The sequence below is a fragment of the Aplosporella prunicola genome, assembly GCF_010093885.1.
Source record: "Aplosporella prunicola CBS 121167 unplaced genomic scaffold K452scaffold_9, whole genome shotgun sequence".
Lineage (NCBI taxonomy): Eukaryota > Fungi > Ascomycota > Dothideomycetes > Botryosphaeriales > Aplosporellaceae > Aplosporella > Aplosporella prunicola.
Genome location: NW_022983537.1, coordinates 581,916 through 594,945, shown reverse-complemented (window position 1 = coordinate 594,945; position 13,030 = coordinate 581,916). Strand labels below are relative to the sequence as shown.

General features: G+C 56.0%; 4 protein-coding genes across 4 annotated transcripts; 1 reads left to right on the top strand and 3 right to left on the bottom strand.

Annotated features, from left to right (window-relative positions):
• Nucleotides 1-47: 47 nt before the first annotated feature.
• K452DRAFT_286174 (lytic polysaccharide monooxygenase) lies at nucleotides 48-1,803 on the bottom strand. Its single transcript, XM_033540246.1, has one exon. The coding sequence runs from the start codon at nucleotides 1,493-1,495 to the stop codon at nucleotides 377-379; it is 1,119 nt and encodes a 372-aa protein (XP_033399060.1). The 5' UTR covers nucleotides 1,496-1,803; the 3' UTR covers nucleotides 48-376.
• Nucleotides 1,804-2,634: 831 nt separating this feature from the next.
• On the bottom strand, nucleotides 2,635-4,945 carry K452DRAFT_325919 (uncharacterized protein; the record flags this gene model as incomplete). Its single annotated transcript, XM_033544814.1, has 2 exons — nucleotides 2,635-4,488; nucleotides 4,574-4,945. 2 exons carry the CDS (start codon nucleotides 4,943-4,945, stop codon nucleotides 2,635-2,637), a joined length of 2,226 nt encoding a protein of 741 aa, XP_033399059.1.
• A 784-nt stretch (nucleotides 4,946-5,729) lies between these two features.
• K452DRAFT_307490 (uncharacterized protein) lies at nucleotides 5,730-9,202 on the top strand (the record flags this gene model as incomplete). Its single annotated transcript, XM_033543073.1, has 2 exons — nucleotides 5,730-6,770; nucleotides 6,824-9,202. The coding sequence occupies 2 exons, from the start codon at nucleotides 5,730-5,732 to the stop codon at nucleotides 9,200-9,202; spliced, it is 3,420 nt and encodes a 1,139-aa protein (XP_033399058.1).
• Nucleotides 9,203-9,572: 370 nt separating this feature from the next.
• On the bottom strand, nucleotides 9,573-12,831 carry K452DRAFT_268800 (uncharacterized protein). Its single transcript, XM_033538909.1, has 2 exons — nucleotides 10,648-12,831; nucleotides 9,573-10,586 (listed from the first exon to the last, which is right to left on the bottom strand). The coding sequence occupies exons 1-2, from the start codon at nucleotides 12,684-12,686 to the stop codon at nucleotides 9,692-9,694; spliced, it is 2,934 nt and encodes a 977-aa protein (XP_033399057.1). The 5' UTR covers nucleotides 12,687-12,831; the 3' UTR covers nucleotides 9,573-9,691.
• Between the last annotated feature and the right edge of the window lie 199 nt (nucleotides 12,832-13,030).

The window sequence follows — 13,030 nt, the reverse complement described above, 5'->3', positions numbered from 1 at the left end:
TGGTTACATATGTCAAACTTCACCAATCAGAGGCACCAAATTTGAATCATGGTTGAATTTTTTGATTGGCTCGCATTGAACTACATAAGACCTTGCACATCAAGGTCCGTGATCGAAGCTTAGAAACGAATTCTTAGCAACATCAGAACAAGTCTTGCGAGATCGAACCTTGCAACGCCGCCAGAAATGCGTGCATCCACGTCGTGACCGTAATCAGAAAAGCAAAGCTGGAAAAAGAAGGGCCACAGAGACTATCTAAGCGAAGGACAAGCCTTGCATTGACCGAAGAAGTGAAGAAGGTCGAAAACAAGAATCAGAAGATGAAGAAGCATCGCTCGACGATGCAGTGATGTCGCATGGACAAGAAACAACCACTCTAGTAGCTGGAGCAGCCGGTCTCGGGAAGAGCAAGAGGGTACTCGCCATCGCCCTTGATAACCTCAGGGCCGGGGTCAGGGAACTGGAGCTCGGCATCGGTCTTGGGGAGCGAGCAGTCGTGCCAGACGGGGTTGGGGATGAGCATCTTGGGGCGAGCATCCCAGGAAACATCGCGCTTCATCGCAACGGACTTGTCAGACTTGGCAGAGGCACCGAAACCAAGGAAGTTGGAGATGGCGCGGTGGTGAACGTGGCGGGCCATGCGCGGCTCAGTGGTACGAGCGGCGAGAGACTTGGGGGTCTTCCAGCACCGGCACGTGCAGTTGTCGGCGTCATAGGCCTCCTTCTCTTCGGTGGACTTATCGGCAGTGTCGCACTTGCAGCTGCACCATTCGAGCTGGAACTTCTTGGAGTCGTCGTCAGAAGCGTCGGCAGAAGGAGTGGGAGTGGGCGCGGCGTCCATCGAGGAAGGCGTGGCAACAAGAGGCATGGGAGTCGTGGGGGTCTGGACAGCCACCGGGGTGGAGGGCTCGACGGCCTTGGACAGGGAACGAGACTTGGAGCTGTAGCCAGAGTTGACAATGGTGACGGCAGCGCAGTTCATGTTGAACTCCTGCTCGCGGTTGATCCAGGTCCAGGCGAAGACAGCGTCGCCAGCAGGAAGATCGGCAGGGACAGTGAAGTCGAAGTCCTGGCCAGAGCTCTCGTCGGAGTTGCGGTGGGGGCAGTTGCCTTCGTACGAAGCAGCAACCTTGAAGGACTTGCCGCCGTCAGTGGAGAAGCCAACCTGGCAGGATCCGCCGTAGTGAGTGCTGCCAAGGTCGTTGCCAGTGATCTCAGGGTCGCCAGTGATGTTGAACGTGGCCTTGGAGCCGGCCTCGAAGGAAGCGACAGAGGCACCGGCAGGCGTGCCAAGCAGGTCGAGGTAGCCACGGCAGACCTCGGTGACGTCGGCGCCGCAGCAGCCCATGGGGTAGACGTAGGTGTCATCGCCGTCGCCGGAGCGGTGGGGGTTGTTACGGGCGTTGAGAGCCGGAGGGAATTCGAGCTGCATGTGAGCCTGCACAGCAGAGACGCCAGCGAGGGCGAGGCCCATGAGAACGGAAAAGGCGTGCATGGTGAAGGTTGGTTGAAGGAAAGTGTTGACAAGAAAGTCAAAGAAGCCAAGAAAGAGTGATGGCTGAAGAAGTGAAGGGTGGTGGAAAGAAAGAAGGACGGTGGATGAAGAGAAAAAAAAGAGCAGAGGGTGGTGGGGGGAGGGGGGTTTATATAGGCAGCGGGGAGGGTGAGGGTGAATGTAGAAGGAGCTGAGGTGAATGTGAGGAAGGTTCGTGGGGTCGTGACCGGCACGCCGTGGAGAAAGAAAAGGAAGGAGCGAAACAGAGTCAAAGTACCAACACAATGCAACGGGAAGGAAGGCGCAAACCCAACCCAGGCGGCGGGCCATTTCCGTTTTAAACACACCAACCCCGGATCTACCCACTCGAGATCTCTTGGACCTCGTATAGGGCCTGCCAATCAGCAACCGCCCCCGCCCGCGAAACGCCCCTCTCTGTTTCAGCCTGTGCCCGCCGCCTTCCTCCCCGTCCACTCACTCGCTGCCGCCCGCGACCATCTGCGAAAAAATTTGTCCACTCTTACGCCAATGTCTCCGCCTTTTGACGCGACCACCGGCCCCGGCACCGTGCAACCTTCGTTACACCTCGCGCGCGCGCTTGCTGAGCCTCTGCTGCACCCCACTGCGCTTTGAGCTTATCCCTACGTCCAGGTAACCCAGTGCGACGGCCTTGGGCTCGCTCGCCCTTGACATTAACACCATGTGATGCCCGCCATCCCGACCTGACGATCGCCCGCTAACGCCATGACGTACAGGCCACCTGGCTCTAGCCATCCCGGTTCAGCCAGCCCTATTTCACACTTCTGCGCGCGTTTGGTGCCCATAAAAAAAACAAAACATAAATCACAAACGACTCACAAATCAAGCCTGTTGGGGCATACGGCCCCCTCAGCCGACGAATCCCGTGGCCATGGCAGCTGCCGTTGGGGGAGATTACATTTCCCGCCTGATTCAAGTGACTGCCCTTCCGTCTGCGCCCCGCCGCCGTGAGTGACAGGTCGGCGGAAAGGTCGCGTTTGGGTATGTTGATGCCGATTGTACTCCAGGCTTGCGTCACCGGGCGTCTTTTTTTATCATTTTCCCCATACATTCGCCTCCACTGCTGCTAGAATCTTCCAAGATAGCCAAGTTCCAGATCTCTACCGGCCCGCGTTGTACTCGGGCTGATACGCCGTCGCGCCTCCCTTCATCAACTCCCTCAATGCCATGGTGGCATACTGAGACGTTCCAAGCTGGAACTTTAAAATGACCGCAACCTTTTCCTCTTGCACCCCTTCCATCTGCTCGTCGCCACCAGTCTTAGCCTCCCTTGGCGGCCTCGGCGTCGCCTTGCCCTCTTTCTCCAGTTTCTGCAGATCCGTCTCCACCAAATCCTCCTCGTCATTTGTGTACGTCTTCACCTCAAAGGCAGCACCTCCGACGGGCCTAGCCATCATCTTCCTGTAACCTCCACTCAAAGAAATGTCTTTCCACCGGCGTCTCATATCATGTGGGTCAAGCCCACCACCGCGCTCCTTGTCACCCATGAAGTCCTTGTAGAACTGTCCAATCTCGTTCGCAGGGTACTCCACGTCAAACCCGGGCAGAGGGAGCACAATATCAAAGACGTTGTACTTCCCCGACGCCGCCTCGTCGGCGCTAAGAGCCCTGGCGCGCTCAAACGCATCGGTTGCCGGGCCCTTCGCCATGTCCTCGCCACTCGGCAAGATGACGACTTCACCGTCCGCGTCGATCTCCGGCTCCGCAGGCTCAGAATTGACTTCCTTGTCCCTGTGCTCATGGACCAATACCAGGTCGCCAGCGACAACCTTGTCGCCAAAGCGCTGCCAACGCGTCGCAGCGACTGAGTTCCAAACAAGCGATTGGTAAGCATGCGTGTACATCATGCGCAGGTTTCGTGGCACTGCTTGCAGCGCACCCTGCCAATCCGACTTGCGGCGTTGCTCACGCGTGCGCTTCTCTTCCCATCCCAAGTGTTGGATGATGGACCTCTCCGCTTGAAAGCGTTTCGGCAGGAGGTCTAGAGCTGGGCCGGCGCGGCCGCCAGAGTGCCAAGTGTGGATCGCGAGGGCGCGGTTTTTGTCATCTGACGAGACCATAACAGTGGAGTTCGGGTCCTGAGCTGCAGCCAGAGCATCCGGAGAGTAGGATAAGATGAGCGAAACCGCACCACTCAGATCGCCGTTCAGTATCCGCACGCCGACAGCGTCGGTGCTGCTAGCGAACGACCCAAAGCGCTGGAGACCGTAGTAGTTGATGAAACCGCGTGTATTGAAACTCTCGAGCGCGGGGCCGACGATGCTTTTTGCGAGTTCAGCGCGCTCCGCACAGGTCTTTCCCTCTTCACCGGGGAAATGACAGTCGCGCAGCGTGATGACGAATTCGTTGCCCGCCAGATCACCCAGAGACAGCGGGTGCTGCTCGTGCTTCAAGCCACCAATGCGCGCATTGTTCAGTCTCCGCGAAATGGGCTCCAGCTGATGAGCGCGCACACGCTTCGCCGCGACGCGCTGGACTGTGACGCCACGGCGATCCTTGGTCCCGGCAAAGGAGAGGTGCTTGTGCTGCTGCAGCTTCAGCTGCGACGCGATGAAGTAGATGACCTCCATTGTGTCCTTGTTCTCTTTGTACAGAGTGAAGTGCAGGTATTCACCGCCCAGCTCATCCCAGCCCAGCTTGCCTTTGGGGCCGTTCTCGTTGCTGCCCCATTTGCCGCGGTTGTTGTTGTTCCGGTTGCGGGGAGGCGTCGCTCCGACCTTGATGGCGTTGCCGTTCTGCGTCGAGGAGTCGAGGCGGCCCGCGAAAACTTCGCGGATGAGCTGGTGCGCGGCGGTGCGGTCCTCCTTCTCGGCAAAGGGCTCGCTGAGGATCGAGTCGAAGTCGCGCGCTTTCTTCTGGGGGTTGCTGAGGACCTTTTCGTACAGCGAGACGGCGAAGTTGGTCACACGCTCGCCGAAGGTGGCTTGAAGTTTGGCGATGTCCTCGGGCGAGATCTAGACAAAGGCATTGTTAGCACAACAGACAGCAGACAGCAGACAGCAGACAGCGTTGCCAATTGTGCCGTTACGAGGCTCTCACCTCTTTTTTTCCCTCCTCCTTGGGAGGCTCCTTCTCTGCTTGCTTTTCAGCGGCTTCCTCCTCTTTCACCTCGGCGGCCTGCTCCTCTGGCTTCTTGGCGCCGAGTACGTCCTCGAGATGGATAACGCGCCCGTCGGGCACGATCTCGTTGACCAGGAAGTCGACGTAGCGCTGCTTCAGCACGCCTGCGAAGCCTGGCGCATCGGGGTTGACATGCGCCGTTATGCCGGCGCGGATTTCTCTCTCGACTTCGGAATTGGCGTCGTTGGCCGCGGTGGGGGCGACGGCGGCGGCGGCGGGTGCCTGCTCCTCACCAGACAGCTTCTGCCGCTTGACCGGCCGGTCAGAAGGAAGTTCTTCGCGCTCAGCCATTGAATTTGATAGGTAGAGGAAGGCAAACCAGGCGGGTAATTTTTCGTGAGAAGCCTTATCGATAAAGGGTGCTTAGATCCTTACGTGGTAGATCCAGGTGCCCACGGTGCCCTAGTGCGTGCTTGCCAAGCCAGGGTGCTCAACACCACACCACACCACACCGTAGTTACCGTGGTAGCTATTCGCACCTCATGCAGCCTCTTCGTCAATCGGTAACCTTTCGCCACACAACATTAGGGTTCTTGCAGGATGATCTGCTATGATCAAAATGAGTTACGAAACAGACAACCTTCTTCCAAAAAAAGTGAGGCTTTGCTTGACACCACAACAGCGAAGAGAAACCTTCAAGTAGCTACCCTTATCTTACTGCTTTCTGGTGTAATATATCTCAGGCCGGCTAAGTTTCGTTTCCTTGGAAGGGAATCATTTGTTTCCGCCACCCACTTTGTCTCGTTGTGGAGGCGCAGACTTCTGTCGTAGGTAAGGCTAAATACCTAAGGGATGCTGACAGCAATAAGGCATACTCCAGGCTAGGCATCATCAGTCGAAGCAAATCAACACAAGGCTTGCATCGATGCCGAGAGAATTATATGCAAAGCTTACCTACTGGCGCCATTGGCAAGGCTGAAAAGAGTTCAACCAAGACTAGGCACTACTTGGATAGATGACGGGGTGCTCAGCTTGCTGAAATGACGACTCTCACTCCCATCAATTATAAAAGTGATGTGGTATTGCGATCGAGTTCCCAGTAAACATCCATCCCCGTTACCTTTCACTCCTCGGCATGACTGGATACAAACCACCATCCGTTGAGGACTGTCAGTCCGATGGTGAACCTTCGGACGATCAGGGCTCAGCGCCTCGTCCTCAAAGCCCCATTCAGAATTTATCAACGAGACTTAAAGCTGGTATCGGAAATCTCATCGGTCTTCCAGGAGATGCGCACGCCACAAAGATCGTTCTGCGGAATTCGATAATGACACGCATCTCGGAAATTCTCGATCTATATTGCAACCAAGGTTGGTGTTTGCGACCACGTACCTTCGCCATTCTTTGGTGGCTCGGTTGTCCCTTGGACATGGAACAGTTCGTCAAGGACGGACTGACCGATCATTTCATCCCATATTCGCTGGGAAACTTGCCAAAAGTGATACGAGGAAAAGATCGATCAAGGTTCTTGGAGCTCCAAAAACGGGTTCTTCCTCAGGAGGATCTGGCTGGCCTCGAGATCTCCGGTGGCCAACACATACACTTTCCAAAAGAAGATGAATCCGACGAACAGTTCGAACAAATGAAAGTTCTTGGTAATGGAGCCTACGCAATCGTTGACAGAGTCAGGAGTAGAACGAGTCTTGATCAGTTCGCCCGAAAGCGCATCCATCGATTTCACTCGAGTCATCTGCGGGACAAAAAAGCTTTGATTGCGTTTGAGAATGAGCTCAAAACTCTCAAAGCGTTGGACCATAAACACCTTGTCAAACTGATCAGCACTTATACCGACCCCACATATGTAGGCCTGCTTATCAAACCCGTAGCCGACATGGATCTTGCAACGTACCTTGGGCCAACAAAGGATCCATTGGAGAGGAAGGCATGCTTGAGGGCATTCTTTGGCTGCCTCGCCAATGCTCTATGGTATTTACACAAAAACCATGTACGCCACAAGGACATTAAACCGATGAACATCCTCGTCAAAGGAACGAACGTATACTTCACAGACTTTGGAACAGCCAGGCAATGGGAAGGCGAAGGCGATGGTTCTACAAGCGGGCTTGATACTGAACGAACGCCAAGGTACTGCGCTCCAGAGGTTGGGGATCGTGACGTAAGTCTTAGCCTATTCCGCAGTAGATGCAGTGGGCTTACATGATTCTGTAGCGAAGAGGCAAACCAAGTGATATATGGTCACTCGGCTGCGTATTTCTCGAAATGGCGACAGTTCTCAACAATGAGTCAGTTATTGATTTTAGGGGATTTTTGGAGACAAACGGCACGCAGCGATCGCATTACTGGCAAAACAGTTCCGCTCTTGCCATGTGGATTCAACACCTCCGTGAAAGTTTTAAAGCATCCGATGACCTAATTATCCTTCAATGGCTCGAATGGATGTTGCAAGAAAGCCCAAGGGACAGACCGGACTCTCTGCAGCTGTTGAATGAAATCAGAGAAAACCAGGGAGAGACAAGCTTCATTGGAAGCTGCTGTACTGCTGTACTGGAAAACTTGCCTTCCAAACAACTTCTACCGAACGAACCTCTAAAAATTGATATACAGATCTCCGATAGCGAACCTCCAAAGACTCCCCAGCAGAAAGTTCCGGAGCCTTCGAAAGCATCCGACCCTCCAGATGATTCTCCCGTGGTGTCTGACAGGAGGTTTATTCTTTTGTCTTCTGACCGTAGACCCGCACCAACACCGGACGTACCGGAGGAAGATCATGGAGACAGAGAAGAAGACCTTTACAACGTGTTGGCACCTGCGCCCCTCGAGCCTCCGAGTTTGTGCACGCAAGGATTCACTGTACCGCGCAGTACTCTTGTCCCTTCTTATATTCTTGCTTGCTCGAACCGATTCACCCGTCAAGAGGCAACAGCCCCAAAACACAACCATGGGCGCGTAAACCTGTTCGTCTGTGGCCGCTTTATGTTCCCGAGCGTCATCCGAGCCATTGCGGCAAGGTCCACGGAGAGCGAGTACTCCAAGGTTCACCAGCGCAGACTAATGCCGACAGCGGACGACTGGGCAAATGTCAACAAGACTCTCAAGCACGCTGCAGAGGCGATGACAACGGCTGTTCTGCGCGGATATGACAGGTGGAAGCCCAAGGGAATCGATTGCGCGGTTCTGCAACAGTCGGACATCTCTCCATCGATCATTGAGGAGATTTCTCGCAATGGGTACCCCACGTCCAGCAAGCCATCCGGAGAGGTGCAGGGTTTCATTATACGCGGCCTCACGCGGGAAGCGCTCCGGTACTGCGATCTTCTCTTATGTGGAAGCCGCTCTTGCGCGAAGAAGCTGCAGTTGGCCAAAGGAGAGGACCAAAAAAAGGGTTCTGCTCAGCCCGATGGCCCAAAGGGAGGGCTCATGAGGCAAGAGGAGGTATCAGTTGAGATACGTTTGAAATCGGGAGAGTTGACGAAGGTCAAAGCGCAGACCTACATCTGGACGCAAGGCAGCCTGGGTCTTTGCGGTCAGTGGGACCCGACAGCTTTTATTCAAAAACCCGGCCTCCGTTCGCTCTCGAGCGGCGCGCTTGACTGGACAGCCGAAGAGCGCAAGCTTGCAAAGACAATGCGCACCGACTACGTATTCCCTGGCGACATTCTCTGCAGTAAGGTGCTTAACAACCAACCCGAGGCTGTCTCATCCCTACTTTCTCAGATGCAGGTTGATCCCGATGCGCCGTGTCGCTTCTTCGCAACCACGCTTCAAGCCGCAGCAAGTCTCGGCGACGAGGAGCTCGTCAACATGCTCCTTGACAGCGGAGCAAACTCTGATGCCAACGGTGGGCATTATGGAAGTCCGCTGATGGCGGCAGTCGTCCACAGCCGCAAGACAGTGGCCAAGATGCTTCTGAAGGAACGCGCGAACGTGTTCGTGCATGGAGCGCGGTTCGTGAGCCCGTTGTACCAGGCGGTCGGGCATTCGGACTGGGCCATGGCGCAGCTCCTGCTCGACAAAGGGGCGTGGTTGGGAGCGGGGTACGACGAGATACTCGACCTGGCCGCCGAGCAGCGCGACGCAGACATGAAACGCCTGCTAGTGGACTATGACGTCCAGGGCCTCCACGACAGCAAACCCGGCTACGAGTTCGCCCGCCGATTGCGGCCCCGTTCCGCTCGTGAACCGAAATCCTCCTCCCTGGGCGGTGTCGTCTTGGAGGAGATTTGGGCAAACTGCGGCTCCTCTGGTACTTGGAGGGGGCTAAAAGGGGCCAACATCGCACGAGCAGCGCTGGCTGCTGGAGCAGATCCTTCGATTTTGATGTTTGCGCGGAAGGCGATAGATCCGGTTCTGGATCTTCTCTCCTTGTTGCGAGCGCAGGTCAAAGACAGGGAAGAGAGCCGTGGCCTTTCGACCCACGACATGGTCTTTGAGCGCGTTGTCGGATCCACATCCTCTAGACGTTCTAGAAAAGATGCGGTAGGCGGACGCGTGGGAAGACGCAACCATGAAAACGGTATATCGAAACCTAACGACCATCTCAGACACCCGTGGGGGAGCCCACCTCCGTATTCCAGGTTACCGAATTAGTCTATAACCGAAAGTACTCGAACTTATTATTGAAAACTTATGTCCTCACAGCAACATTATGTTACTGTTTTGTTTATGTTCATTGTTTATTTTCTCCCGGCCAAACATGATATATTGTTTTCAAGTCATTTCAGGTCTAGCACATGATGGCTGATTTGTATGCAATTAAAAACATATACAAATGTTCATACAATCCATACTCTCGACAAGCTTTACCAGCAAAAGACGTGCATGGGTCCGAAAAATTCCCATGGCTATGGCGTTTAATCAAATGCCTGACTGAGGGATCACGCCAGAAGCGGACAAGATCATGTCTGCCAGACCTCGTGTACTATCATCATGTAACTTCAACGTGACAGAGCAGTGGCAACGGCAGTGACGACAAGTACGCCAAAAACATGTGCGATTCAATAACTCCTATCCCAGATGCACGTCCAGCCCTGCGATCCTTTTCCATGCCGCCCATCCATCCATCCATCCATCAATCAATCACAGCTCCTCATGGTCAGGCGTGTTATCCGCCTTGACCTTCTCCTCCTTCTCGGTCTTCTCGGCCTTCTTCTTATCCGCCTTCTTCGCCTTCGAGTCCTTCTTGGCCTTCTTGCCCGACTTGCCTCCAGACGAGGAGCCCGACTTCTTCGGGCCGCCGCGCATCAGCTTGCGCTGCAGCAGCTCCATGGCCACGTCGTTCAGCCGGCGCGCCTTGGTCTCCAGCTCCACCGAGCTGAGCGCCGCGTCCTCGGTGGCGACGCGCTTCTCCTGCTCCGCCAGCCGCTCCTCCAGCCACGCGCTGACCTCGGTGTAGGCCTTGTTGAGCTCTTCGACGTCGGCCGCCGAGTAGGGCGACTCGTACGGCGCCTCCGTCTCCTTGGCGCTCTCCGAGCTCGTGGGACTGGCGTCTTCCTCGAGGTCGTCGAGCGAGTCCGCAGAGTCGGACGCCGCGGGCGTCGAGGAAGGCGAGACCGAAGCGCTGGATGCCGAGGCCGCCGCCGCAGACGAGGACGCTTCCACTGCCTTTTCCACGTCGTTCTTGAGCATGGTGATCATGCTCTTGGTTTGGTCCAGGGCGTCTTTGAGCATCTTGACCTGCTCGGGCCTCTTGACCGCCTCGTCGCGGCGCTTCACAACCGGGTTGACAAGGGCGTGGAGGTCAGAGAGCTTAGTCTTGAGAGTTGCCTCGTCAGCATCCGCGCCATCTCCGTAGAGCCACTCGCTGGTCTCTTCGAGCTTGGACTGAAGTTCGGCGCGTTGGGCCTCGGTGGAGGCGGAAGTGAAGCCTTCATCGGAGAGAAGGTCGCGAGCGCGGTATGTAAAGGCCTCGAGAGCGTTAAGCGCAGCCTCACGGTTGAAGCGAGCGCGGTCGGAGGCATCAAAAGCGGAGAGCCTGAAAAGATCAATGAGACACTGCCGTAATTTATACATCAGACAAGGCGAACAAGACTTACCTGTCCTTCATGCGCTTCATCTCTGCCTTGGGAACGGTTTCATAACCCTCGCGATTGACGGTGAAACCGACAAATCCGGTGACGGTCTTCTTGCTCGGCTTTGCGTCCTCAGCCTTCTCAGTGCTCGCGCTCTCCGATGCCGAAGAAGTCGCAGAGGAAGCACTCGAAGCCTTGGATTCAACAGTCTCGGTGCTTTCCTCAGCCGCATTTTCGCCGTCCTTCAGAGGCTCCTGGTCACCGCCCTTCTTGGAACCGAAGCCGAAAAGGTTCTTGACACCCTCGGCAACGCCACCCTTCTTGTCACCCTCAACCTCGCAGCTCACCTCCGCCTTCGTAACCTCCGGCAGACCAAAGATCGGGTCCAATTTGATGGAGAGCTTGGTGCTGACATCGTCGCGGTTGCAGCCTTCCTTCTCAACTAGGTCCGAAACTGCTTGCGTCAGGTTGCTCGTCTTAACGGCGAAGAGGGGCTGGTCAACGCCCTCTTCGGTAGTCTGGTACATAGAAAAATCAAAGTCCGAGAGCATCTTGAAAGGCACCTCCTTCACAGTTCCGACCTTGGAAGTAGGGCCAAAGAGCTTCTGGTTGTGCTCCTTGCCGTTGGCGGCCGAGTAGTGAAGTCCGACGGGGTAGCCGGCGGCATCTGAGGCACGAATTTCCTTGACGCGGAAGCTAGGAGACAAACCGGCGCCCTTGAAAGCCGCACCAAAGACAGCCGCCTCATCGGCGTTTACGTTGCTCCGGAGCTTGGCGGGGTCACCGACCAGGGCTTCAAGCTTCTTCTGAACGAAGGGAGTGCGCACAGCACCGCCGTGCATGATGACCGAGTCAAGGTCGGCGAAGGTCAGGCCGGCCGCAGACAGTGCCTGCTGAATGGGTCCAGCAACACGCTCGGCGTGTTCAGCAGCCATCGTCTCGAACTCGGCGCGCGTAATCTTGTACTTGAAGTCAATGTCCTGGTACAGGCTTTCGAAGCCGGTGCCAGTGGCCTGGTTTGCGCTAAGCACCTGGCGGACCTTCTCCGCATCCTTCCAGAGCCTGGCCGTGGTACGACCATGTTTCTTCACATCCGCCGCCTTGACATTGCCACTCTTCGCCTCAGAGCTGTCCGCAAACTGTTCGATAATGTGGTTCATGACAAGACCGTTCAGCGCGTCACCACCCAAGCTCTTATCCCAGCCCGTGCCCAAAACCGTAACCTCTTGAATGGTCTTGTTGAACCGTCCGACATCCTTTACAGTCCGGCCCTGGAAGCGAATGATGGTGGCCGTCGTCGACCCAGCGCCCATATCGAAAACCATGTGGTGCTCCGGCTTTCCGCCTTCGTTGATGCTGGGGAACGTCCTGCTAGTCGCGTAGTTGAGACCGACAGCCAAACCATCACTGACAAGAGCAAGCACGTTCAAGCCCGCAAGCTCTGCCGCGAGCTCGACCGCACGCTTCTCGGCTCCGGTGAAGAAAGCCGGAACCGTGATAACGGCCTCAGAGATCCGAGTTCCCTTGCCTGCCAGCGATTCAGCGTTCTCGCGCAGGTTTTGCAGCTCCATGGCCAGCAATTCCTCGATGCTGAACGCCGGCGCGTCCTTCTCGAAGCTCGGGCTCTTGAAGCCCACGGTGCCACGGCCCTCGACCGAAACTGCCTCCAACGCCGGGTGCCATTGGCTGTATTCCTCCGCCGCGTTTCCGTCCAGGCGCTGGCCCAGCAGCGGCTTCAGGTTCGGGTAGACATCGGCGGGAAAGCGGGCAGCGAGCGCGAGGGCGTCTCCGCCATACGCGCGCTCGGGGAAGGAGGATCCTGAAGCAGAAAAGGGGGTGCGAGGAGATTTGAACGCGACAGCGGCTGTCTCCTTGCGCTTCGAGTCCTTTGAAAGGACAATTTCCAATGGGATTCCGGGCTTCACGAGTGCGCCTTTGAGGTAAGACGTTCCAAGATCGACGCCCAGAACGGCGGAGGCGGCTGAGGCGGTACTGGCGAAAAGAACAAACAGTCCCAATAAGACGGGCAGAATCGCGCCGCGCCTGCGGCCGGGAGGTGCCATGATGTGTTAAGTGATGGATGTGTAGATGTGGGGAGAGCTGTAGGCAGCTCCAAGAGCTGGTTGCGGGGGTCGATTAAGCCTCTGTTAGGGAGAGAAGGAAAAGTATTTGATGGAACAAGGAACAAGGCAGCGAGAGAGAAGTAAAGGCGACGAAGCTGGAGCTTTTTGAGCTTTTGTGCCAAGGGACAGGTTGTCCAGTTCCACCTCGAGCCCGTTTCAAGAAGGCGGTCAGACGCACGACTCAGGCAGTGAGCTTCTAGAATGCAACATGACGCAATGCTGCTTCTCGAGTACAACGATAACGTCCGTCACTAGGTACTGTCAACCAAGATTCACTGTCTGTC